The sequence below is a fragment of the Corvus kubaryi genome, unplaced genomic scaffold (genome assembly GCF_017639235.1).
Source record: "Corvus kubaryi isolate FWS band 111438036 unplaced genomic scaffold, C.kubaryi_AGA036_p1.0 66, whole genome shotgun sequence".
NCBI lineage: Eukaryota > Metazoa > Chordata > Aves > Passeriformes > Corvidae > Corvus > Corvus kubaryi.
The window spans coordinates 19182976-19209702 of NW_024582054.1; the positions used below are offsets into that span (position 1 = coordinate 19182976).

General features: G+C 40.1%; 2 protein-coding genes across 6 annotated transcripts in view; one reads left to right on the top strand and one right to left on the bottom strand.

Moving 5' to 3' along the window:
- SPATA7 (spermatogenesis associated 7) overlaps window positions 1–2660 on the top strand; it is a 38525-nt gene extending 35865 nt beyond the window's left edge. Inside the window, exon 13 of the mRNA XM_042047944.1 lies at window positions 129–2660. Within this exon, the coding sequence (XP_041903878.1) occupies window positions 129–574 (446 nt within the window). The 3' untranslated portion in view covers window positions 575–2660. The remainder of the gene's footprint in view (window positions 1–128) is intronic.
- Window positions 2661–10352: 7692 nt separating this feature from the next.
- PTPN21 (protein tyrosine phosphatase non-receptor type 21) overlaps window positions 10353–26727 on the bottom strand; it is a 46209-nt gene continuing 29834 nt past the window's right edge. For all 5 annotated transcript variants that reach the window (XM_042047942.1, XM_042047941.1, XM_042047940.1 and 2 more), the window contains 7 exons: window positions 25230–26695; window positions 22828–22965; window positions 20257–20478; window positions 18943–19071; window positions 18401–18635; window positions 17705–17865; window positions 10353–16889 (listed from right to left, as the gene is read on the bottom strand). In XM_042047942.1, the coding sequence (XP_041903876.1) occupies window positions 16761–16889; window positions 17705–17865; window positions 18401–18635; window positions 18943–19071; window positions 20257–20478; window positions 22828–22965; window positions 25230–26695 (2480 nt within the window). In that variant the 3' untranslated portion in view covers window positions 10353–16760. The remainder of the gene's footprint in view (window positions 16890–17704; window positions 17866–18400; window positions 18636–18942; window positions 19072–20256; window positions 20479–22827; window positions 22966–25229; window positions 26696–26727) is intronic.

Below are 26727 nucleotides of genomic sequence, written 5' to 3' on the forward strand. Positions count from 1 at the left end.
GGACAGCGACACAGAGCTAATCCATGAAGACCGGGACAGTGACACAGAGCTAAGCCATGAAGACCGGGACAGTGACACAGAGCTGATCCATGAAGGCCGGGACAGCGAGACAGAGCTGATCCATGCAGGCCTGGACAGCGAGACAGAGCTGATCCAGGCAAGCCGGGAAGCCTCAGAGTCACTGGATCTGCAGGAGTCTGATACGATAGAAGAGCTCGAGTTTACCAGTAAAGGTCACAGGCTGAGGAAAGCTACAAAAAGTGAAGAATTCCTTGAGAGCATCAACTTGTCATTACCGGAACCAAACAAATGTGAATCACTGTCATTCAGCGAAAGGTCAAGGGAGACACAGAGCAGGGAGGACTTTTCAGAAGATACCACAGAAATGATGGATGCTGGGACAGAGTCTGATTTCTGTGGTGTGGAATTTGAAGAACACCCAGACACTTTACCCACATGTGAGGCAGCTTCAAACTTGATTGCTTGTGACAGTGATTTGGAAGTCAATAAGGAACTTGATGAACTGAAAAAAAACTTTGCAGACACCCTTCACATTTCACGTAACTATTCATAATAGTAACCAAAACTTACCTGTTACACAGGGATAGAGCTCCTTCTGTGGTGAACTGCCATTTGTCAACTAGTAGTAAATGGTTCGGTTTATTTTCAATTATTTCTGTTTAAATACTGCTAAGATCTCTCTAGCAGGATACTATTAATTGGGCATTAATTAATCTCTGTGTAAATTAGACCTTAAAGGATAATGGGTCCGTTATCAGAAGAATTTTTTATATTTTGCCTATAATTGTATAACTTGAAACAAACTTGAGAATATTAAAATTAGTTTTATGTTTTTAAAAGATGTCATAATAAATTATGCAATATTTATTGTTTTAAATAAATTAATTGATAGTGCAGTTGTGGTCCTGCTATAAAGATCTGAGATTTTGTAGTCTGCAAGAATTAAACAACTTAACATCAATTTAACATCAAAAAATGTCCTCTTCCGGAACGGACAAACAGTTCCACTGTGTTGCCACTCACAGAAGCCCACAAATGAAAAATCAAATTATTTCACAAGAACAAAACTAACATTTAAGAGTTCTACATTGATTAATGACTGCAGTACTTTATTTTCAGTTCTTAACTGAGTGAGACCACTAAGTTCAATTTCTTGTACTGATGACAACCACAGCATAGCATTCTGCATCAGGCTTTGGTTTTGGAAAAGGATTGAGTTGCTCACTGTTTGATGGCTAGGACTATCTAGTAGAAGACACATCAGGCACCTTGTACAGCAAATGGAGAAGAGGTGATGTATTTTCTGGTTAAAGTTTAAACTGAAGTTAGGACATGCATTGCACAAAATCAACCCCAATTTCATTGTTTAATCGGAGTACAGCTATTGCCTGACATTCCAGTTACTGCAGAATGAGCTCAGCAGGTTCTGAGGAAAGACTGGCAAGTCATACCGTTCTGCTGTAGGTGAGGAACTAGGAGAAGTCTTAGGAACTGGATAAAGCCTGTCCCCTAATATCTCCTAGGATCAGTTTTTAACCTTCTTCCTCCAAGGACAAGCCCAAGTTGTACCAGTTCATACATAACAGCTGCCACCACCCACCTCCCCTGTGCCTCGTGAGCATTGACCAAAGACTGTGACTCTGTCGGCCAGGTGACCCACTGCAGCTTCAAGTAGCTCCTACAGATACAGACCACTGCTTCACTTGTGAAGCATAAACTTTTGGACAAAAGAAATGTCAAGAAACATCTAGAGGAAGCCAGTCAGAGAAAAACAACATATCTGGCACAGTCACAGCACTGCAGTGCAGAACATAATTCTCAAAGAAAGGAAAAGGCACCTTCCTGGGTGCCTTTTCCACAATAATAAATTGCACTTGTTGACAATGACAGCACCGGAGTTCATGTTAGGCATGTACATGTGGCTGGGCAGATGGGCACCAGCCTTTCATCTGCCACATTCAGCTGGCTGCCTTGTACATCTGGCCTGCAGCATGAGTGCTCTGTCTCACTGCAAAGCAGGTGAGATAATGTGAGGACTTTTGCATCCCCCCATCAGAGCCTGTCTTGTTGAAAAGATCTGGCCACAGGGCTGAGTCAGTACAGTGCAGAGGGTTTGTCCTCAATCACAAGTGATCACAGGTCTTCTCCCATCCCCAAGGAAACTCCCTCTTCTATTCCTTACCTCGGAGAGCTGAACAGAAGGGGATGCCCTAGGAAACTGTTGTTTGTACTTTATGAAGAATTCTGACACAGAGGGACTGGTTAGAAAGCTGAAGAGCACGGTTAGATGTATCCAAGTATAAAGCCTTTTTGCTCCTCAGACAGGACTTCACCCACTCTTGGGGCCCTCCAATTTCTCCATTCTTGGTCAATAATGGGAATTTAGGGGGTTTTTTCCCTACCTGTCTCTACACTTGTGACTTGTACATCAGCAAACATCACTCAGCAAACTTCGGCTTCTTGTCAACATGAGTCTGATCAAAGATTAATAAGAATTCCACATTCAAATTCTGTAAATGAAAAAATACTGTAAGAAAATACCACAGCAGTGAACCTCACAGAAAGGCACAAGTAATGACATACTCATTTCCTGTAATACGAGTAACACAAAAATAAATAAAAATAGCTCCTTGACCATATTTCCTGTTGATGAACTGTCTCAACATCAGTGACATTTTTTTCTGGGTAGATGCAACTTAAAAGAGGAAGTAAATTCATTAAAACAGACCTTTCACAAAGAAAGTACCTGTCTGCCTAAACCGTAAGTGTGAATATTTATTGGATCCACAGTGAAATGTGTGGTAAAGAACCAGAGAATCACACACCCCAGTATCCAGCAACTGGAGCAGTCAGTCTAGTCCACAGAACTGATTTCTCTCATTGTACAGCCACTCCTATCAGATAGTGGGGAAAAAACATTCTAGATAAATGTTATCTGTATAAGATCAGTTTATCTGCAGATCCAAAAGCAAATTCAGGGTGCCCTGGGCTTAAGACTTTCTCTCTTCTATTCACATTTAAGGTGGTGCTTAAAACATAAGTTGTTTAAAGACCTTGATATGCAAGCCTGACACACATCACTGATAAGATTAACCAACACTGCAAGTTTTGGCGTTTTGTTTCTGAGGGTTTTGGTTGGGTTTGGATTTTTTTATCTCACCACGTTTTACTTTGTGTTAGACTTGAGTCTTGGCACAAGCAGTAGCAGAAGAAGGCAGTCACACACCATTACTGTTCTGAGTCCTTCAGATGTAACAAACTTAGGAGCAGCCAGCGGCTGTGATCTGCAACATAAAGACTTTTTTTCTGCCCAGATTCATGTGGGCAATGAGAATACATCATAACATCAATGTTTTCTTCAAATGGGCAAAAGCCTGCTAGTGCTACTTTGTAACAAAACAGCCTCTTATCTTTAAAGCTACAGTTTTGGCATCATTGCTCTTTTTTCCAAAGGTAGGATTCTGTTTATTTACAAAGTGAAGTGGGACTTTCAGTCATTTGAAGTAAAGATTAATGGGATGAAAGAAAAAGGTGCTTACAGCTCTTAGGGCTGACCAGAAAACAACAACCATCAAGCCATTTTATCTTTGATCCACCCTGTGTCTACAGAGCCCCTACAGAGTTTTCACTTAGGCTTAGCTGCAGAATGACTTCAAGATCTTGTTTCTCTGCATTTCTGTACACTTTCATGTCCTTTATAGCTATGCAACAGAAGTTTTAAGAATGATGCAGCTCAACTGACAGCATTTCATGATTCAAGTAGAAATGGCTCCATCAGACAGTGGGGAAAAAAGGGCTACTTTTTTCCTCAGCAATGATTTGTGCAAGGATTATGAGTAAGAGATCTAGAACATCAGCATAAATAAAAATTAAGCCCAGGAGTTTAATTTGTAGCCTGTAATGCAGGCTGTTCCATTGTGGTGACAGCACAGTGCCTAGCCAACAAGACATTCTAATAATGCCCTTTAGTGCACAGCTACTGTTCCTGTGTCTGAGCACCTGGGAGAGGCAGCAGCTCTGGGCCACAGCCTGGGGTAAGGAGAAATAGCAATGGAAAATGAATGTTAAAGAGAATATAGGAAGAAAGGACTGGCAAAAAAGAAATTGTTACTGATACCATCTTCTCCATAGGTGAGACCTATTGTTGGGTAGAACACAGGTGCAGAGTAGAGATTTAGGTGCCACTTACTAACATTGGCCTTCAAACATACTTTGGAGCTCCCTCAATTTTTCCAGCTTTGTATCATAGCGCTTGTATTTGAGACCTAAAAGTTTATGCAAAAGGAAAAAAATCCACAAAATTGGAACTCAAGGTCTACTTCAGAAAGCTATGGGCAAGTCCAGTATCCCACTATAATTTGTGACCACCCAAGACAGGAGCATACATGGATAAGCAAGTGCGGAGCACTGCAGCTGTGTGATGTCTCTAAAGCCATCAGCCTTTTTCCTCTGGCACTTCCCAGGCACTTACCCTGCTGTTCTCAAGAGCTGACACCTGGTATGGAAACAGATTACAAGGAACAGAACAGCAACCAGTGGTTTTAACAAAAATCATTTCTCACTCTCCAAAACAACCACGCCACATATGAGCAGTGCAATCTTACTGTTTCCTTTAGTGAAATCTGCTTCATTCAGAAACAACCACATTCAGTTTCTATTCCAAGTCGTAAAGCAAGTGATACGCAAACAGGTGAGCAGTAAATTAATCTGCCCCAGCCATTGCCCCAGCACGGGTCACAGCCAGTCAAGGGATCCAGTTTCAAAACCTGTAGCAGGTCGTGGGCCAGTGGAAGCTGAGCATGTCACAGGGATAAAGCATCACTGGGAAGGGAAAAGAAGAATCGGCAGCTACCACTGGCATGACGAATCATCAGCTGAGCTGTGGAGCACCCAAAGCTCATTTCCATTTCAGCCACCTCAGAGAAAGCCTAGGAGGACCCCAGGGTGTCAGGCAGTTGATGAGTAGCAACAAGAATTGTTAATTCAAGTGAAGGGTACCAAAATTAAGGATGAAGTGGCTGCTGTGCATGGGACTTCTTGTTCTCTGTAGAAAGTCTCCAGAGCAGCTGGGCTCCTAATGGTACCTTTGAGCTCACCCACTAAGCTAATTCTAGTAAAGGGTGGGAGGTGTGCCTGACAGCCAGGTGACAACACACAAAACTTCACTTGCATTCATCTTTGAAACCACGACACTGGCCTGCAAAAAGTGTGGGCCCTCAACCCAACACCACGTTTTGAGCTGGAGGAATGCCAGACATGCCCACAGGGCACCAACACAGGCGGCTGGTGCTGGCTGTGCCCTTGCTGCTCTTGTAGATCACAGGCTTCAGCACACACAGGTTCCCCTGAAGTCCTTCCAGCCGTACCACATTGGGGGAATGAAATCAGACCTTGGGAAGGGCAAGGAAAGGCTACATAAATGGAGTAGGGAGGCCTCTGAAACTTGAGAAACTTGAACACAGCCTCAGCCTGTCAGGCAGCAGAGCTGTGCTTTCCCATTCTTGTAGAGGACAGGCAGCGTGATCTGTAGCACGAGGTGCAGAGCTCTCTGCAGTTACCCCAAAAATTCAGCGAGCCTGTAGGACTCCCCTTACAGTATCTGTGTGAGGGCTGCAGCATACCTTACATCTCACAGCAGCCAGAGCCTGGTTCCAGATGAGTAACACAACTATGAGATGACCCCAGCTCTTCCCAGTATCCATTTCTCTCACTCATAAGCATGCTCACGTGCCAAAGAAGTGAAGCAACATATCAAAGGCCATCAGCTCTCCTGTCAGCCTGAGAATTCCTTGCAGGACCTGAGAGGTATAGCCTCTCCAATCAGAAATTCAGCTCAGAAGCATTTAGCACCGTGCTTTTTCCCAACGTTTGACACAAGTGAGACCAGAGATGACACAGATAGCACAGGTTTGAAATCTGGCTATGAGGCTTCCCAAAAGCTGGGCACAACTGTCTAAAGTAACAGTGGATTGTAACAGAAAGAGGAGGTAGTGAAGCTTTCATCTTGGTTTTCCCCTCCCCAGACACAAGCTTGCATAATGGCTACTCCCCTCCCACCCTGAGAGTTTTTAGCCTTACACAGGGAGTTCCAGCCTAAACATCAGTCTTTAAAGGCCCTTGCTGTGGCTTTCCATAGGATGTGTTTTCTCCATGGCTCTTCCTCACTATTTGAACATCTCAGAGTCTCTGTTCAGTTCACTTTATGGTGCTATGAGATCTCCCCAAAGCATTCTTGGGCACATCTCCCCAGCCAGCTCCTTGTTCATCCCTTCACCTGAGGAAGCAGCTGGCAGGTGAGAGCACAGCCATAAAACACCCATGGTGCAGCCTCAGGCACGCTCCAGTAACAAAGCTGAGGGGCAGGTGAGTGGTAGGACAGGCCAGCTGGTGGCCAACGTTACCTTCCCAGGTATCAGGAAATTCAACCTGTAGTATTTGTGCAGCATTTCCAGAATGTCCATTGCCCTTAGTTCTGCTTATTTTCATTATTTAAATATCAGCACTGTGCAGAGGGATAAGGCTGATCTTTTGACCTGAAAACAGGCTCAAATGGAGCATCTTACTTCCAGCTTGATGGCGTAAATGCGCTGAAAGCGCATGGCAGCCCTCCTAACACCATGACACTAAATTTACTCTGTCTGCAGGGAGTGCATACACTCAGCAGTGCTCCATAGTTGAGTAGATTGGGTTTTTTTGCAGTGCATCAAAGCTACTGCATCTGATAGCTGTCATTTGGATTCCTGTTGCTGTTCTGGTTGAGATGGCTATGAAACAATTCCTTCTGCCCTTTAAAACGTAAGAGGAACTTGGGAAGAAGACAAATCCTTCATCAACCATCTATATTTCTTTCTGGTTTTGGTGGACAATTGCACTTTCCTCCTCTTTCCTAATTACATTTTGATCATGACTACAAACATACTGCAATGTTTCCCCTCTCCTTATGAAGCAGACAACAGATTTTCTAATTCAGACAGAAACCCATGAGCTCCAGCAAGGGTCACAGTCTGTCTACAGAAGGTGGTAGGGAACATTTCCAGGTAAGGCTGAAAGAGCCATCCAGCAGGACAGAGGAAGCAAAAGCCACCTATGGGCACTCTGGAAGGAACAAGTCCTTGGCCCCAGTATTGCAGGGGGATATCGAGTGGGATCAGCAGGCCAGCTGTCTCAGACCGGCTGAGCCACTGCGCTGCATGTGATCTTCTCCTTAATCCTTCTGGAGCTGCTGTCAGGAACTGTATCGAATCCCAACTCTTGATAGACTTGATTCTTCTCTATAGAAAAATTCTTTTTTCAAGCCAAAAGTCATGCCAAAGAAAATCTAATCAGTTCTGCTGATTATCAGACCTGGCCTACCTCTGCAAGAGACCTTGCAAGAGAGCTTGCAGGACCACAGGATTAGAAAAATAAAAGCAATATTGTATTTTTAGTGCATCAGTGAAAGCATGACTTAAACAGGAAAACTGAGGCAGAACTATTTCTAAGATTTCTAAGATTATATATAATTCTAACAATTTCTAAGATTATAGTTGCAACTTAAATTGCTTCTCCTAATTTAGGGAAGAAGTAAACATTCGGCAAACAATGGAATTGAAAGTGTTGGAGACCTACAGTTCCTGGTCTTCCGGAGACAACTCAAATTTTTCAAATATGGGTGAGCACTTGCTGTTTCTGGAGGTTGAGAGACAGTCACTTCAGAACAATTTATTTCTTTACTGCTATGATGCAGGAAATTCAATAAACCCTGATAAATCTGCTAGAATACTTATCTTCCACATTATCAAACTAAAAACAATTTTCTAATTTTCTCAAGTCTTTTGCTAAAGACTTTGTCAATGAAAAGACATTCTCAGCATCAATCAGTTGTGAATAGCACAGATGCAGACAGAAGAAATCAGATCTACACATGCACACAAAAAGTATGCAGTTCCTTCAAATCAGTGATTATCAGTATTAGCCAGGCTTGACAAACTCTTTCTTCATAGGTACTTAACATCAGTGAAAAACTCTTCATTTGCCTCGGGTATGATAATCTGGGGACTGCTTGTGGAAGGATTTCATGTCCTTCTAAACTTACGTAAGGCACATGATTGTCATCCTAGAAATGGCTAATAATAACAGCCTGAAACTCATCTGCAAGCTCTCCAAGTCTTTTCTGGTTGTTTTGTTTATTATAGCTGAAATTTTAAATCCACAGAATAAGCAGAGCAGCAAAACATTTGCTAGGTTGGGAATGACAGATGTATGGTTTCAGCTTAGGTGTCCATCTGAAAGACTGTCATGCAAATCAGTTTGGGAGCTGTGATTGATCAGAAAAGGGACAGCATTCTTGTAAGCTCTACCCCTTCCAGCTCTCACATCTGTGTTGTGTCATTATGCAAGTGGAGAGGCCAAAACCAGGCATGTGCCCTGAAATCCATACTTTAGAAAAGCTCCCAAAGAACACCAGGAAGTCAAATGTTACAAAACGTCTTCAACCCTGCGCACCTCTGAAAGATAAAGAAGTTTTGTGACAAAATAGTCTCAGGCTCATTTGTATCCTACTTACACTTGGCTTTAATTAATTAGGCTAATTTAAATTGTAATAACATCTGAACTAGATTTGAAGTATCAGAACCACCATTTTCCTAAGCATTATGTTCCACTGGAGCCACAGAACTGCCATCCCTCAAACACAAGCCAGGAGCAGAAGTTTAAACTTGCAAGAGCCAGAGTGAGACAATGGGATACACAGTGATACGACATAACCTCCTTAGAGCTCACAAGCATCCACCCAGCCCCCAGTCCTCACTCACCTCCACCTCTCCTGCAGTACCATTCTCCTGCCAGGACCTGCATGACATTCCCAACATACTCACAAATTGTCTGATCCTTCACAGGCAGTCCTCAGCTGCAGGAGGCAAACTGGCAGTGCTTCCTTCTGTGGCACTGGGCAGCTTGTCTTCATACAGAGTCCAGCATCCAGGGGATGCTCATAAAAATGGTGGAGAGGAAGAACACACATTCATATGCTGTCATTTATCCCTCAGGGAAAAGGAACGGGTGTAAGAAAATCACCATCTGATCCTAAACAGAGCAGCTGTGTACATGTAAAACTTCCAGCTAGGTACCAAGCATTGCTGAGTTTCATGTAACCTTCATCTATCCATAGCCATTCCACATTTAAACAGCCCTAACAGCTGAGCAAGACCTACTTTAGGGGCTGGTCAAGCTAGAAACTTCTCTCATCAGGTCCCGTAAGTTTCTTGTGTACCAAGTCCTGGAGCTCTTGCCCAAGAAAGCTTCTGGCCAGATGTGCCAAATCCAAGCATGAAGTTGCTACCCTGTCAGCCAACTCTGGCCACCAGAAGTCTCTAAAGTGGATTTTAGAGGGGCTGGAAAATAGCAGCTACAGTTTAAAATCATTTGGATTTAGAGGAAATTTGGGTTTCTGAAGATACCTTTGCCTGAGGTCTAAAACCAGTATAAATACTAAGTCTGATCAAAACTGCTGAATGCTTTACCACAAGCGTCGGGTCCCTGGCAGTCCCCTTTTCCTCTTCTTATTTTGAAGCCATATCTAATAAAAGAGCTTTGCTTACACTGAACATCGCACAGGACATTCCCCAGGACTTGGGAACAGATCAGACAAGTACAGCTGTATCTATGGTATGTAACTGTCTTACCTTAAGTTGATTAATGCCTTCAAACTGAGTGCACCTAGAAGACAAAATTTTAGTTAAAAGCCTGATTGTTTCAGATGTAGTTAGGTGGACAGTGTTCTAGATGTTTAGCAAAGACAAGGGAAATGCAATTGCCCAGTGTGAAACTATAATGTCCAGTGTGCAATTCTTGTATTCACCTCACAAAACCTCATGCTGTATCAGGTGTGTAGAGCAAGTGGTTGCATCACCTCCCTTTTTAACTCAATGCCAATTCTAAAATGAAAATAGCTTCAGTGCTAGTTGTTGGCAGCAGCTCCAATGATAGTAAGCATACGATCAACTGTTTCCTCTCTCTTACACTTTTGGAAAGGGTTCTCCAGCTTTCAAAAGTTTTTAATCCCTCCTACACTTAAATATTAGAGGGAAACTGAAATTTCAGTACCAAAAATGCCTTTAGAAAATGCAAAACATTGTGAAAAATTATGACAAGGCAGCAGGCACAAGATTTTCCTGCCACAAATATGACACCTGATGTGTATTTGACAGCGTAAGTTTTATATCCAGTACTTGCAGCACGTTAGAAGAGGGATCGCACCTGTGTGTACTGAAGGCAAAGTCCCAGCCTAGCACTACACATGAACAGTAAGTTCTCAGGTTTTTCCTTTGATAATGGAACAATAAAACCTCATAATTGCTTCAAATATTTATTTCCATGGCAAAAATAGACTATAATATATTCATTTCACATATATTACATTCAGTAATACAAGCTTTTCTGTCTATGAAACACAATTTATACATTGTTTTACAAACCAATTTCAGTTTTACAAGAATTAAAGCTGGTTTGATTATACATTTTTACAGTATTGGTGGCAAGACAGCAAGAAATAGACATGTTAACCACTAGCTTAGTACTAGAAAATAATACTTCACGTTTGCTACTGTTTAAACAAAGTCCCATTTAAATCCTTGCATACTGGCTCAAGTGAAAGTTGAAGAAAATGGAGCCAGATCCTGTATTCCTCTGACACTAAGGACTCAGTCCTACAAAACTGCTGATAGGATTTCAAACGCCCATTTGCTTAAGTGAATGAAGAGATTTCAGCAGTGTGCAGGAGTGTACATACTTGCTGATTTGCCACATAAAGCCTCAGGATTTCCATCCAAGTCCCCCCAGAAAAGCCACAAAGAGGACAGGGAAGTTGGGTATTTCAAAGCAATTTAAGCAAGTATCTTTGTAAAGAGCATACGCACCTTGTCAGTCAGAATTATCCAGGATTAGCAAGGTGACAGACTGGAGGGTTTTACAGGGGTTTTCCCCATCAAACCCCTACCATTCTAAAAATTAATGGCATTTGCAATGTCTTTAAAGTATGTTAAAAGTCTCCTAATTTTACCTAAATATTTCCAAATGGAAAAACAGCATTTAATTCCCTTTATAAAAGTTAGGCACCTTTTGAAACTGTGCTCCTAAAATCAATAATTTGGTAGTTTTGATTGCTGCATATCTAAACCAAAAGAACATTACAATATCTACAGACTCACTCTTTGACTTGCCACAGGCTGGATCTGTTGTAAACTCTGTTCATTAGATTCTTGACATTTGATTTCTATCTTCTTTCTCTAAATAGAGCTGAAGAATAGACTTCAACAAAACAAACACTCTGGAGGTTATTCTTCACCACTGAATGCAGCATCATGTAGCAAACAGCAAACAACAGAACCAAAGGCTACTTAGCAACAGCTTTTTGAAATGCTCATTGAAATTAACAAATCCTTTTTTTTGCAGACCAGTTAGACCTTAAAGTAACATGTGATGCCGACAGAGTGCACCAAGTTAGCTGGTCCCCAGCAAGATCATACTAAGAATTCTTTTTCTTTAACTTCTCTTTTTACAGACATGTTTGCAACAGCAGTTATAAGTTTTAAGATCTTTTTCCCTTACCTTAGCACAGTATTACACTGTTTTAATGTCACTGTATTGCAAATGCTGCACTGCAACAGAACTTCTGAGTACATGATAAATTCCACATTTCAAGAGTCTCATCGTTAGCCCAGCCTTAACTTGGTGCAACTCACACCAACTGTAAACACCTGGCTTCATTCAAAACATAGTTAGACTTCTGCTTCATCTCACGTGCATCCATTAGAAATTATCACTGCAAAATTGCAAGTATGCCTATTCCCCCTGCATTTTGTATCTGTAAAACCAGAGACTGTGGTTTGAAAAATCTGACCTTTAATAAGTAAACAGAAATTGAGCTGACAGATTGCATCCAATACATTTGGAAAGGAAGATACGTAAAAATAACAGAGCCTCTGAAAAAATATTTGGAGTTTAAAAAACCACATTTTAAAAAGCCAGTAAAAATAACACCTATGACTACATATTCACTTACCCTACCATGCCATGAAAAACATACCATATGACTCAAACCCTACTAGCAGCTCTACTGTGGATACAAAACATTCCAAATCCTCCTCCAAATGCCTTCTGCCACTCCTCAAATCCTCACTCTCTATGTCCAAAATTTTGTACTTGCACAAGAGAATTTCTTTTGAACTCTCATCTACTTTTCCTTTGAATGCTGTACCTTCCTGTATGCACATTCCTGCTGCATTCTTTCGGTTAGTTCTTGTAATCTGTATTTAAATTTAAAGCAGACGTGAGTATTCGTGCTTCAAGGGCTCAAGCTTTCATTGGCAGTAAGCCCATTTTAATTCCTTCAGTATCATGAAGAACTGCAGGAATTTTGCATCTTGCAGGACTGGACTCCGGCTTTGCACAACTTTGCAGTATCGGAAAAAACCCCAACCCTAAACTCTAAAGTGCTGAGTTCTTAGTAACTGAAGCATTGATTCTTTTAAATTTGAACTATTGAAATAAAGTAATGGGTTCACTATTTTTAAGTCCAAGGATTTAGTAATGCTATTGATATTAAAACTGAGGTCTCATTACACAGCTATGATAAACAACCCTGCAGTTCCCAAGTTTGGTCCAGAAGCCATTGAAATCTATGAGCCATTGAACTTTAACAGCTGCTCCAACACAAAATATGCAGCAGCAGCTTCAGATAGTCTTACTTATTAAATTTAAAGGAGCCATTTTGGAGAAAATTTCTCCAAGTGTTGGCCGCTTCAAAAAGAGATACACAGGATTACAAGAGGAGCCAAAAGTAAAATGCCAAGAATCTTTTCCATTTTGGTAAAAATTTATTTTACTTTTATTTGTTATTACTGCCTTTTACTTTTTTTTCTAAATGTTGATGATAACTTAGAGCAGCTTTTCATCTGCAGAAATACAGGAACGCTGCCTTGGTCACCTGTTTTGAATTAAATGTATTTCTACGTATAAACCGTAGCACCTTGCACTTGTAGAGGTTGTTGTTCACTTGTGTGAAAGGTACTGCAATGAGAGAAATACTAAGGCATAAAACTTTTCCTGCTCTTCCTGGGGGACAGCAGAAAAGGAGAGCACTGCTGTGCAGGCTGCAGAGGTTATGCAAAACTCCCCTGTGCACCTCAGAGCTTCTCCCTCACCGAACAGGGCCAGGAGGGACCTGCAGCCTAAAGCTAACCCAGCTAGGGCAGTGACATCTTTGTAAGGGACAGGGCTCTGACTTTGCTTCTTAGAGAAGAGGTTTTAGCCTGAGACTACAAAGCTTCACTGGCCAAAAAGACCTCTCATCAGAACAACTAAGAAAGAAATCAAATATGCAGAAGTTCTTCCTACAGTTTACATGTTCTTCTCCTGTCTCTCCATTTGATCCTAGAAAGCATCTTCTACCTAGTCCACAAAAGTCCACCACATCTGTCTCTTGACAGTATATAGCACCTTTATTTGTCCCTGAGAGCTCTGACATCCCTAGAGATCAGCATCATCTTTGCCATTTGCTGCAAGAATTCTTCATACAACTTTTCTTACTAAACAAACTCTGTTCAAATCTTGCATAATCATCTGATTTCATCCCCATAAAAACAGAAGCACATTTGGCAAAATTGGACAGGCTTTTAGAGAAATTTTGAGTTTTTGACAAATAGATCCACCTCTGACTCACACTGTGACTGGATTTGGACAGTGGATATTCTTATAACATCCAACACTTCATGAAGCACCCAGCACAACTACATGTAAAAATGCATCCCTTTTCAAGGCTCAGAACAAAAGTGCTAAAAACTGAATTGTCTTTTATAAGTTAACTGAAAATCTAAACAATGGTTTAAAAAATAATTTTGTTACAGAAGGTTGTGAAGTTTAATTTCATTTGGTATCTTTAGAAGAGAAACTGCTCATTTTCAATGCTCACTCGGAGCCATATGCTTACATATAAAAGCAATCCTACAATTTTCAGTAGAAAAACTCACATAAAGTCAAGTCTAATAAGGTCAAGTTATTACTGCAAAAACAGACTGGTGATGGACAGAACTGGAAGCTGAAGGGGAGGAGGTAGCAGTGTTACGCTACAAAAACCAAGACTGACTACCAGATTTGAGCACAACCACCTCTAAAGGTGAACACAACTTCTTTTAGTAAAACAGAAAAATAAGCCAAAAGACACACATTTCCTCACCCACCTCATGTAATCCCACAAAGACTGGATTAAATTGCTTGTTATAACTGCTCCTTTTAATGCCTTGCAGCAGGTGTTCTGTCCCAGAAGCTGCTGAACAGCTAAAAAACTGTTGCTTGAAGTTCTGGTTGCCCATCGTGTCATAAAAATTGCATCTATCAGGTTATGAAGATCACAGCACAAAGTTTAGAAATGGAAAAGGTACAAGCTACATTTTAGAGCCTGCCCTCCCATTCAAAAAGATTTCTGCAGATAGAAGTGAACTGTGGCAAAAATTAACAATGTTTTTAAAACACAGCATGATACAATTAGCTAAGTATGTTTTTTTCTTTCAATACTTCTGTCAACACAGATTAGTCAGATTGGTTTGTTTGCAAGATTTATATATTAAGAATCAGTCTTCCATAACTGGTTTCCTCTGGACTTCCAGTTTTATATTTGGCAGTTAGTAATTCATGGGCGTTTTATATAAGAACAACATTTATTTTCCCTAGTCTGAAATATTCAATCTAACTTACACTGAGAGTACAACAAATCGGACTGCTTCCAAGCAGACCTGAAAGCACCAGATCAATACCGTGTACCTAAAAGTAACATATTTTGTATAAAATTACATATTAGCACAATGTCATTTGGACCATGTTTTTAACTTCATGGAAGTAGCTTATTACAGAGGAAACTGAGGCAACCTATTTATAATTCTTAATTAATGTTTTGGAGAACACAAGTATTGATTTGAAGGGCGTTTAATAGTTTCCAAACCCTTGTTAGGGCTCAGAAAAATAACAATTTCAGCACTAATAAACCTGACTTTTAGTTTCATTTCATTTCACTAAGCAGGTATCAAGGGAAATGGACACTTAACCATGCCTGCAGACTGGTCTACTATAGGGGATTTTTTAAATTAAACCAGATATCTAAAAACTATAGCTCAATTTGAAACAGGGATTTTCAACTCAGCATCTCAAAACGCTTGGAAAGGCCGCTAAAACCACACTGTCCCCATCTGAAAACCACAGAGGATTATTTAGGGATACTGTCATTTGATCAGCCCCATGGGACAAAATAGGAACTACAGTAGGCTGTACCTGCCTACTTCAGGTCCATGCCACAGCCATTGACTCAGCCACCTACACAGCTACTAAATTACCCACATCTCCAGTGTTTCCTCTAAAAGCTCTTCTTCTGCAAGCGTTCTCAAACACTCTTCATTGCAACGCTGCACAGCATTAGCAAAATCTGCTCTAGCACTAACAAAATAATCTGGAGGATTCTACAGAAACTTCCAATGCTTTAACGGCATTAACATTATGCCATTAACATTAACATTTTTTAAGGTCATCTTTGCACTGTGTAAACCAGCAATCATAGCTGCCACACCTCCTCCATTATGCTTCATACGATCATTTCCACTTCACCACTCTGCACCCTCCTACTCCCATTTTGGTTCTCTCACTTCATCAACTTAAAAAGCTCTTCCTAAAATAACAGGTTAGTAATGGTATATTACGAAATTAAACAATGCATGATTATAGTCTCTATATTTAGCTACATAAATAACAGAGCAAAAAAAAAAAGTGCTTAAAACATTTGCATCCACTTTGATTTCAGCCAGTAAAATCAAACTGTCCTCTAAATATATGAATAATATTGAATATGTACTTTCTCTCATCCATTTGTTTCCAGCAACCTTGTAAATACTTAAAATATTTTCCCCCTGCCTGTTGCAGGTAAACTTGCCTCCTCTCAAATGAAAGTTATCAACAATTACCGTTATCTTGCACTTGTCTGTTCTATTACATGGCACTACAACTAACTACCAATAGCTTCCCTAGGACTTTCTGCTTGATTTTTCAAAAGTTGGTTCAAACATTGTCAGTCTTCTCCTCTGAAAATATTGTTCTGTTTAAAAAGTTTTCTGTTGTGGTGGTTCATTTTTTTTCAATTTAAACATCCCCAATATAAAAATAACTGTCCTTAAAGCAACAGCTTAAAATATCTAGGAGCTGCTAATTTTGCTAAGTAAACCAGAGGAAACCAAAAGTTCATTTTTAAAAATATAGATGTATTGTTCTAAATATAAAATTGAAAGCAGAATGAAACTGCATAAGACCTTGACATTCCCAAGGGGCAGGTTTCTCACCCCATGTGCACCTACAGATTTTAGATTTTGCACAGTCAACAATTATGTTTTAAAACACAATGTTAGTAAAATTGTGCTATATACCTCCATTCCATAAGACACTTAATTTGCTCAGAGTAACAGCACTCTAAAGAATGTGTGCAAGTACTACAGACCAGTACAAGCAAAATCATTCCTTAATGTGACTGTGGCTGAACATGGTAAGAATTTAGTCCAGCGGAGATCCTGTTCAGCAGGGACTGTTACACTGACTCGCATTTAACAGTCTCATGGCAGCCCTAAAAGGTAACTCTGTGATTCATCACACAAAGAATGAGAGCAGTCTGGACAACTCTGATTTTCTTTCTGTAAACTCTTGCAGAGTCCTTTAGGAAGTGGCAGGGGTTAGATAAGTCTAGAACTTTTGAGAAACTGAATGAGAACTCCATAGACGAAAGTGTACTGTGAAAGAGTCTGCACCATCATCATTCTCTGCTGCCTCAACATATCCAGCACTCGTGGGATGTCCAGCATCTGGAAGAAGAGAACAAAACATTACAAGTGACTGGGGCAAGGAAACTGGCTTGCACTTTCCCAGCAGGAGGTTTGGAGCAGTGCCTTGTGAGCTAAGGGCAGAATCAGCTGTTCTGATTTCAGCTCTGACAATTCATTGCCCATGCCTGCAGTATGGACTGCACTACACCACTGATCATCTGGGAAATATGCATAATGGTAAAGTCACCTATGTCTTCACAAACCTAATGGCTGAAAAAGTCTGTCACAGTGTTAGGAGAGGGATGCATAATGAAACAGTTAAGTTTGTTGGGTTTCAGTTGACACATTATATTATTAATGAACATTTTACAGCTGTTCACTTCTGGATAAAGGTTGATAGGACTGGTTTTATTCTATTAAAATACCACTCTGTCCTCTACTGAGGCTGATACTGCAAATACACTACACTTAGGAACAAAATAATAACAAGTACAGAGACTGGCTACAAAGCAGCCAGTTCTTGAATATTATCAATTCTAACGAACGCAAGAAGCAGTAAAGTCAGGATGAAATCCTGAAATATGCTCAGTGGCCTAGGGCATACCTTGCTCCACTCAGTGACTCAACATCTTAGGGAGTCAAGAATCCAAATGAGCATTCCAGTGCCTGGTGTGCATGTGAGCAGCTCTAGAAGATTATTAACTTCTGTTGAATTCCCAAGAGCTATTTCAAGCATAGTGGTAAGACCTCTCCCAAAGGCTGCTCAGATGAACAGCCGTAACATATTTTAGGCAGGTTATTTACTCTTCCACTACCTAGCATTACTTAAAGCACAAGAAAGAAAAAGAGCTCACCTCATTGTGTTCCAAGCACGCGATCATGATCTCTGCCAGTATGACCACTCCTGTCCGTCCCACACCTGCACTGCAGTGCACCAGCACGGGAGGATTAGAGCTTTTAGGGTCTGCTGTGCTGTTCGTGTGGCGCCGCACTGACTGTATCTCCTCCAAATATGCTATTAAGTTCAACAAGATAAGAGTAATTAATTTAGGAGATGAAGCCCCCATAAGCTATGCTATTATACTGTATGACCACCAGAAAAGCAGTGATTTAACAATCCACATGCCACAGAAAAATGATACATTGTACAAATCACAAGTCATACCCCAACCATAGCAATACAGATCTGTAAGGATCATCTAACTTTAGTAAGGATTTCCTTTGCTTCTTCCCCTATTCCTACTGAAGGCAGCTTGTGGCCATCTTGCTACTGCTGCAACATACACAAATGTGTAGTATGTGATACAATTATGTTTTATTCTATATGGACTTCTGGTAAATTATTTGCTTTAGACAGAAGGAGTCACTTTAATAAACTGTCAGCTATATTCCTGCAAAAAATATAGTTCAGTATCTCTTGCTGGTGTGAAGAAACCTTTTCCAATGGAATGCTTGGCATTGTGTCAAAAGCTACTTCATATATAGCAGCCATTTTAGAAGTCATTAAAAAAACACCACACCCCAAAACAAAGCTATTAAATACAACTTACATAAAAATCCCTTTAAATCTTCTGGGCAGCCATGCTCTGGCCAGTCAGTATACTGCAAATGCCAAACCGTTCTCTCCTGTCCTGTGAGAAGATGTTTAATCTTCAAACCTGTAGTTGCATAGCAGCCTGAGTCAGTACGGAATCGCGTGGTAATCTTAAATCTTCCATATGTCACAGTGTTGTGTCTTGAACCAAGACGTGGCCAGTATCTGAAGCTTTTTTCTCTCCCACTTTCCTTAAAAGTAAAACACTTGCTTAACAAGAAACCTAAGAACATCCATACAGCTAAAGCTCCTGTAGTAACAACTGTATCTCTCCTCTGTTAAGTAGTACTAGAGTGTTACGGCCTCTTACTGAGAAAACCAACTTTCCAGCAGAAAGAGTTTGCAAATTTATTTCTCTGCCAAAGAAATCAAGATAGAAAGGGGTCATTAGAAACTTATCTTTGATCGGTCTATTTGTTGGAGCAAAGATCCTCTAACAGATTATAAAAAAAATCATTGTGGAATTCCTGGGAGAAACCTGACTCAATTTCTACTCACTTCCTCTGCCGTCACCATAGCTATGATCGCAATCCCTTGTTCCCAGATCATCTGCCAGAAATCCTGACATGTATTCTGCAAAGGGCCCTGCGTGGCAATGTAATCCCACTCTATGCCTCCAACAGAGATCTGTAAAAAGAAAGACATTAGATGAGTAATTATTAAAACCCTTTCCCCAATTCTAAAGTCAGCCATTTGAAGACACACAAAATGAAAAAAGGCAGCAACACCACAGAAGTAAGCGCCCACTGTGAGTTTTATCTGCCCCATTTTTTAGCTGCATCTTGTCACATTAGATGCAGAAGAGACAAAATTGTATAGGCTCATAGCTAAATAAATGTATTTTATATCATAAGCACCATGTAAAACTGAGAAAATGAAATTGTATTTCTCTTTTGTGAATTTAAGGTATTGTAGCAAATTCAGGTTTAGAGAAGCTTTCATACTCTGGTGCTGTAACTATTATTACAGTACTAGTTCTTATTTCCTGAAAAAATATTATCTTGTTTGAGAAGGGTCAGAAGATTCAGTCAACATTCGTGAATGAAGCAGAGAAACTACGATGCCATGTCGGTGTACAAACAGCTTTATTAAAAAAAGACAGCAACACAACTACGAGTGCTGCTTTGACAATCTCAACTCTTTTCAGAGAAAGCATGAAGCCAACTGTAGTTGCACTTAAGGCAGGTCAATGTATTGAAAAATGAATTAACTGCCTTGAAAGTTCTTGAGGTCACCCTTCAAATTCTTCACTTTTAAACAGAACTTAAAGAGTTAAGGATGGGGAAAGAAGGCAACTCGTGGTTTTGAAAAAGCCAGTTTTCAACTGCCTGGCTCTGGCAGTTCCTCTAACCATCAAAAAAAGATTAATATGGGAGATTGCTCACTGCCCATTGTGGACACAGTCTGAGAGTACAGAAAAAGAAGAAGCAATTGACTGTCACTGCAGCTCAAAAATATCACAGCCATTGCAGAGGATCCCAGTTTGTTTTAAACCTATTTGCCTCCTTAGCTCTGGGAAGAATGGGCGTGCCTTCTGTTAGCAGCAATCCCCAGAGAGACAACACAGAAAGGACACAGATCAACACAGAAGCAAACTGCAGAAGATCTCTCCAATAATCAACCCTCCATTATTCTACATGATTAGGAAAACAGGTTCCTGCTTTCCCTGAAGAAACTTCTGGAGAAGAAGGGAAAGAGAGAGAGAAAGATTGAGGGATTATCACTCATCTTACCAAACCAAAATTGATAGCCAAACGCACTTTCAGTTACCACACAAACTGGGAAATATCTCTCCAAGAGTATTGCTCTCACCTTGATATGAGATGCATTGATGTAACCCGTGTTATTTTCTTTGGTTGGGACCAGCTCTACTCTGGTATCATCATAAGGAAGGACGTCCTGGAACCGGTTTCTCTCGGCGTTTTCAGGCAGCCGAGCTACTGAGCACTCACCATCCATCAGCCTTTTCTTGTGAATGCACTCGTACTCCGTGAACACCATCCCCTGCTCCAACCGCTGTTCCAGAATCTTGCACTGAAAGAACACAGATAACCATACAAGGTCACATCCTAAGGTGAGTCTATTTTAACACAGAATTCATGAAGGATAAAATGTATGTATTTTCTTCTCCTACATACTTCTTCAATGCTTTTCCAGCTATTAATGTTTCCACAAACATACCAGAATAAATTAGAGGCAAACCTAACCAGGAGGAATTTTGTTCAAGTGAAAACTAAGCAGCCTGTTAGACTTCATTAGGTCACAAAGACCTATGTGGATACTGCTTGTAAAGGAAAAATTAGTTCATAGTTTCTGTAAAGACAGCCCAGCTGAGGGGAAAAAAACTGGCCAAGCAGACAGCTGTGCCATACTGCATACTGCATACTGCCTCAAATACCTTTGATCCACCTGCTCCATACAGCATGCTAGGTGACATCATTTGAAAGGTCTCCTTTAACCTTACAATAATAAAAGCCCCTCAAAATAATAATAAAAAACCCCACAAACTTAATTGTTTGGATGGAGAAAAACTAAACTTTGCTTACAGCAGGAAAGCTGCCTTAGAATCTGTTGCTGCAGTTCAGGTATAAACGTGAATATTAGAATTTTTCTAATAGTATAATTCAATCTTTTTCATTTAATAAACTGCTCCCCCCTCCCCTTTACCCTTTTGAAACCAAGTTGTTTCTAAATCATAAGACGCTTCTGGAATTTCTGCATCTCTTTGCCAACAATAATTAGAGGAATAATATGTAGGATGTCAGCCAGGAAATTTCATCTATGTCACATGCCCCCAGATTCTTACAGCAACTGTGCTGTGGTATCAGGTCATAGAAGTGTCTTTTATCAAGTAAGTATGCCAAATGTTGCAGAGCAAGGTGTAAACTTCCATCATATACAATTTGCACACCAATACATCAACTGTACAAACTCCTTTATTATCTTTAGGCTAAATTCACATATTTAAACTGATAACATAAGCTGAGCAGGCACTGAATCAACACTAAATTAACCTTCTAAAGTGTCTGCACTCTGGACTTCCTTTTATGTCACAGTTGTACTTTGCATTGCGTCTTCTCACCTGTTTCAGGAACTACTCCCATTTCATGGTATTTATTCTACCTCTATGTGACTGCCTGAAGAGAAAGTGTAGTGACCCTGAAAAGTATGACTTTTTCATAACTTGACTTATGGTTTCCTCTTTGCCACAATGCTTTGGGCAGAGCTAGCTGGATACAAACACAGCTGAATCCAGTAAAGGTCAAGCCAGAAAGAGATGATGGCTCTAGGTAAGAGGAAATAACCGACACAGGTACTAAACCTGTATTTCAGTAATACAATTTTAATTTTTGTCCCTTAGCATCTTAAGCAATGTACATGTAGTTCAACCCAATTTTTACTGAGTGACTTGCAATTAATTTTCTTGGCCTGTGCATTTAAACTGCAGCAGGTGAGAGCAGGACTATTCCTTCAGGTTCGAATCCCTAGATTAGATCTCTAGTGACTAGCAACAAAATCGAGCTAGAGGGGGTCTGCAGCTGAGGATGCCCAGCCACGCTCAGAATCGGATTCTAAAGAGACCACTGGTTGCAGAATTGGCAATAATCACTGTAGAATTTGGTTTATCTAGTTGTTCTGGTCAGATGTGTGATGGCAGCACTGTTCTTCGTAGCCCATCACAGCCTGAATATTGACTGTATTTCACTTTCCTGCACTTCTTTAATGATATATGCAACAGGCTGAAGCAGATTTACTGATGTTTTTTATCCTGACACAAGCCAATGGAGTCTTACATTTCTCAAAGAATGATCCTCAAATTCTACAACCTGATGTCCTCTCATTGATCTGACATCTTTTACTGAGATTAAAATTTCAGCAGACCAAACAAGTTCCATCTACATTTTATAGGCTCCACCTGAAGAAAACAGATAAATACAATCTGCACAAGTTTTACTCTGGGGATGCAATTTAACTGCAAAACCTACTCTAAACACCATATAAATTACTAATAATTATGACTAAAATCAATCTCACACTCAGTATTGTAGGTTTCACACCTTTTCACTCTGGAAAACCCCAAATTAAGAAAGAAAATAGGAAGAGTTGCATAAAAATGTATCAGCACATACTAGTTAATTAGCTTCCTGTATGTTCAAAGGGTAAACTATAGTTGAATCACTGTCACCCTAAAGAAAAATCTGAGTTACGCACAATATTTCTAGCAATGACTTGTCAGTCAGAAATATTTTTCTTTGTTTCTATTCTCAGCATTTGAGTTGCCTTAATATGAAGCATTTTAAAGTCAATAAAAGATATCATTCATAATAATGTAATTTTGAAAAATTGCTAGTGTAAATCAAACATTAAAAAACTTCAACATACTCGTTCATCATTTGTTGCTCTTGTTGACTCTTCCTTCCCCTCATCTGGCAGAGGCATTCTAGTCAATGCCAGTCCATTTAGGGCAGCTAGCTTCAGAGGCCCCATTTTTTTTGCATCATTTTTATTCTTTTTCATGCCCTGCAAAAGAAAAGCTAAAACTTGTAAATAATCTTAAATAGCTGATTATGTTACAAAGCAGAAACCAAATGAGTTCAGCTAAGTAAAGGATACTTCTCTGGCCCCTTCTTCGAACAGCTCTGACCTTTTCCTTTGAGAAGCACTGCAGTGACAGATTAGGGTGGTGGGACTACATTCCTCCAAGGACACAACACAAGTCTGTCTTCATTCCAGACTGGTTAATGAAACTGCATGAGAATGACAAATATTGTTCTCTACAAAGCTCATGACTGAGGGCGTGAGGTGGCCACTCTGGATAATTAACATTCTTGAACAGACCTGGGATCACTTCCCAAAACCAATAATACATAAAAAGGATTCCTTACTAGACTATTCAGTTTTCAGGCACTTTTCTTCCCTACAATCAAGCAATGATCATATACCTTTAAGATATTTGAATATAGTTAAATATTTTACTAAGTTTGCAACGAACTTGACATACAAAACATGAACACAGAACTGCAGACAGATTTGACTCCTGCACCAGGCCATGAGTCTAAATTACGGAATTACCATTCATTATTTGAGAAAAATATCAAAGGGGGATTTCTATGAAAGAATTAATTCAAATTATTCTTTTAAAAAGGGTAAGAGAAAATTTCATCATTCCTGCAGTCGCTAAGTTTAGTTGTTAACAAAAATACACTGAAAATATGAGCGCATATGCTGCTTGAATGATAATCAATGCTTTCAAAAGTTAAATGGTGGTAAGATATAGGAAGACAAAGCTAAGAAGATGAGACTGCATTTAAAAGTGAAGTGAACACAAATACAACAATAAAAGTTCGCTGAAAAGCAAAATGTGCAAGCATTGGTAGGGGCCAGCTTTGTAACTAGGATATTCATCTCAGTTATGAATACAGAAAGGTAATATGCAACAACACTCAAATGTTTCTGAACTACAAACTATGTTACTGGATGCTCTCAATGAAAAAGTTCTAATATTAATTTAATTTAAAGGTTGACAAGAATATCTACATAATTGTCAAAAGGAAAAGCGGGGTATGATTTTGGTAGACACATTATTGTCTGAAAATGTATCTTTTGGAGAACAAATACTAAGTAACTATCTAAATGTGAGCACAAGGAGAACGGTATCCCATTTTTTTCCTATATCCACATTAAAAAAACAGAAGGAAGAAGACGTAGAAAAACATACACAATTATAAATTGAATTTAAGCTGATGGAGGTTTGTTTCATAGTGTTCAGCTCCATGTATAGCGTATCTGACAGACAAAAACTTGTGAGAGCAGGAACTATTTCAACACATAGTTTTGCATAGGTTAGCTTTTGCAGCATCAGCTGTACATTACCACAGCAGTACAAGTTATATAGTGCTACCTCTGCAGTCCAATTTGTGCAGAAAATTATTTGACACTCAGGTATCAATCGATTTTAAAAGGCAAAATAATAATAAAAAATGGTCTTCCTGTATTAGCACCTGAGATCTGCCACAAACTACTAAAACTGAACAAAAGTCTAAAACAAAGTGGGCACTTAGGAGTGCCAGTAAAATTGTACAGTCCACATAGACCTTGATGTTTCTATGAGGTGGGAATTACAAGAAAGGTGAAACTTGCAGTTTTTCACTATTTATGGCATCATAAGATTGGAGTAGGAGAAAGAGACATGATAAGCAAGAAATACCTTTAGTGGGATAAAAACAGCTTGAAGAGAAAGCAAAAGGGAAAGGATATGAAAAAGGAAAGGCATGGAGTAAAGAAGAGAATGCAAGGAAAGAATTTGTTCCTTAAGGTGTCAGGTTCCCTCTTAGATCAGAAGAAGCGGGCAAACAAATTTTTTAAAAAGTGAACATTCTGGCTACCTATGATTTTTCAGTGAGAAGATGAGAAAGTTGAATGGAAAGAGTTACTTCTGCTCCAGATAAGAAATACGGCTGAATAGGGATCTAGAACTGACTTTAAATTAGCTCATTCTAAAGGTCCTAGCCAGGTTAGGTTTTCAGATGGATAAAGACTGCACAGCTGGATTTGCGTGGGAGGACAATACAAACAGAACTCAAACATGGCAGAGAAGGGGATAAAAGATAGCTAAGCACAGTTAATCAGGGAAACACAGAAAAATAAAGGTCAAGCTTAAGGTAGCTTTTAATTAATATATTTTAAAAGCATCTCAGGTTGATTAAAAGAACCCCAAATCTCAAACAAAAATCCCAATCAACTGCTACAGACAACCCGAAACAAGAGAAATAGTATCCACTTACACCTAGAGGGGGAAGGCCTTCCACAATATTCTTCTTCCCAGACAAAAGATCGGACACAGGTCTCTTCTTTACTGAATCTTTCCTTACTCTGTATCTCCCTGATGTTGTAAGATCAGATTCTGACATAGATAGAGTAAGCAGTCCTTCCCCTCTTCTCTGTACCTGGCTTTCTACTAGTAAATGAACAGGGCTCATATCTTTCATTCTCTTTTCTGCCTCTGTAATATGTAATTTAGGCTCAAGAATATGCAAAGGGCCAGCAGATGAAGCAACAGAGCTATAAGGGTAGTTTAGTACTGAATCATGAGAATAACCTCCCATAACAGATGAAAGTTGGGTTTGATCTTCAGGAAGAGGAGAAAGACTTGTACTGGCCTTGTTCTCTTCTTCAAATTCTTCTTCTTCCTCACTACTGTGAATCAGCATAGTGGCATCTGAAAGGGTTTTCTTGTGATCACAGTTCACGCATTCTTCTTGCTCACCTTCTTTTTGCTTCGTTCTCTCCAGCAGAATGTTGGGCTGTGACCCTTCTGAGATAACTCTTGGAAGAGCCACATCTGCTGCAGAAGCTGACATGGTCCTCTCTTTAATTCTTATTCCTTCAAAGCTGGGAGTCAAGCCTGCTATTTCAATACTGTTCCTTTTCTGCAGCTGAGCATGGCGTGCTGATGTTAGAGGTTCACTGACCTCCTGAAGAGAATGTGCCACAGGCAGGCTGTCTTCCTGAAATGTCTGGACAGAATGGTGCACTCTCCTTGTGATGAGATCTGGATTGCTGCTGCTGATGTAGATATGTCGTGAAAGGTCTGGAGTACTATTTGCAGGTCTTGGGTATGGGTATGGGGGAGGTGGTCGATAGACTTGAGTCTTCATTATATTTGGTGCTGGATAATCCTGAGCCTGGAGCTGCACATTTGTCAACTCAGGCACACTGACTGCCCCAACAACTGGGCGCTTTTCAACGGGATAGGGATAGGGGGATTGGCTATGAAAGCTGTAGTTCAGGTTAAATGGATAATGGTTAGACTGTGGGGCAGCAAAGTGGGCATGTTCTCGAATTTCAGGCTGACTGTAAACTAAGGCATCAGGCCTGCTGTAAGCATATGAGTTGCTGATGTTAAGATTTCTCATTGAATGACTCTGCCTATCTGTATGCACCATCCCCCTGTTGAGCTGTCTCATCACAGTCTCATAGTCTGGCGTGGGACGATAAGAAGGTGGTATTAGTGCACTGTGTCTGTGTGATGGGACATAATCAGTTCTGAGGACATCACTTCCAGTAATGCTTGGATTAGAGGACATGGGGGACGGCTGCAAATAATGCTGTGGATTGTTCAAGGAGTTTGTGCTGTGTGCACTATAGACACTCCCATTGCGGATCCGACCACTGTAGTCATGAGGGGTTCTATCCAAGCTAGTCTGAGAGTGACAGTAGTATCCATTCTGATTGCTGACAAAGAGGTTATCTGAAAGTAAAGTTTAAGAACAATCTTTATGT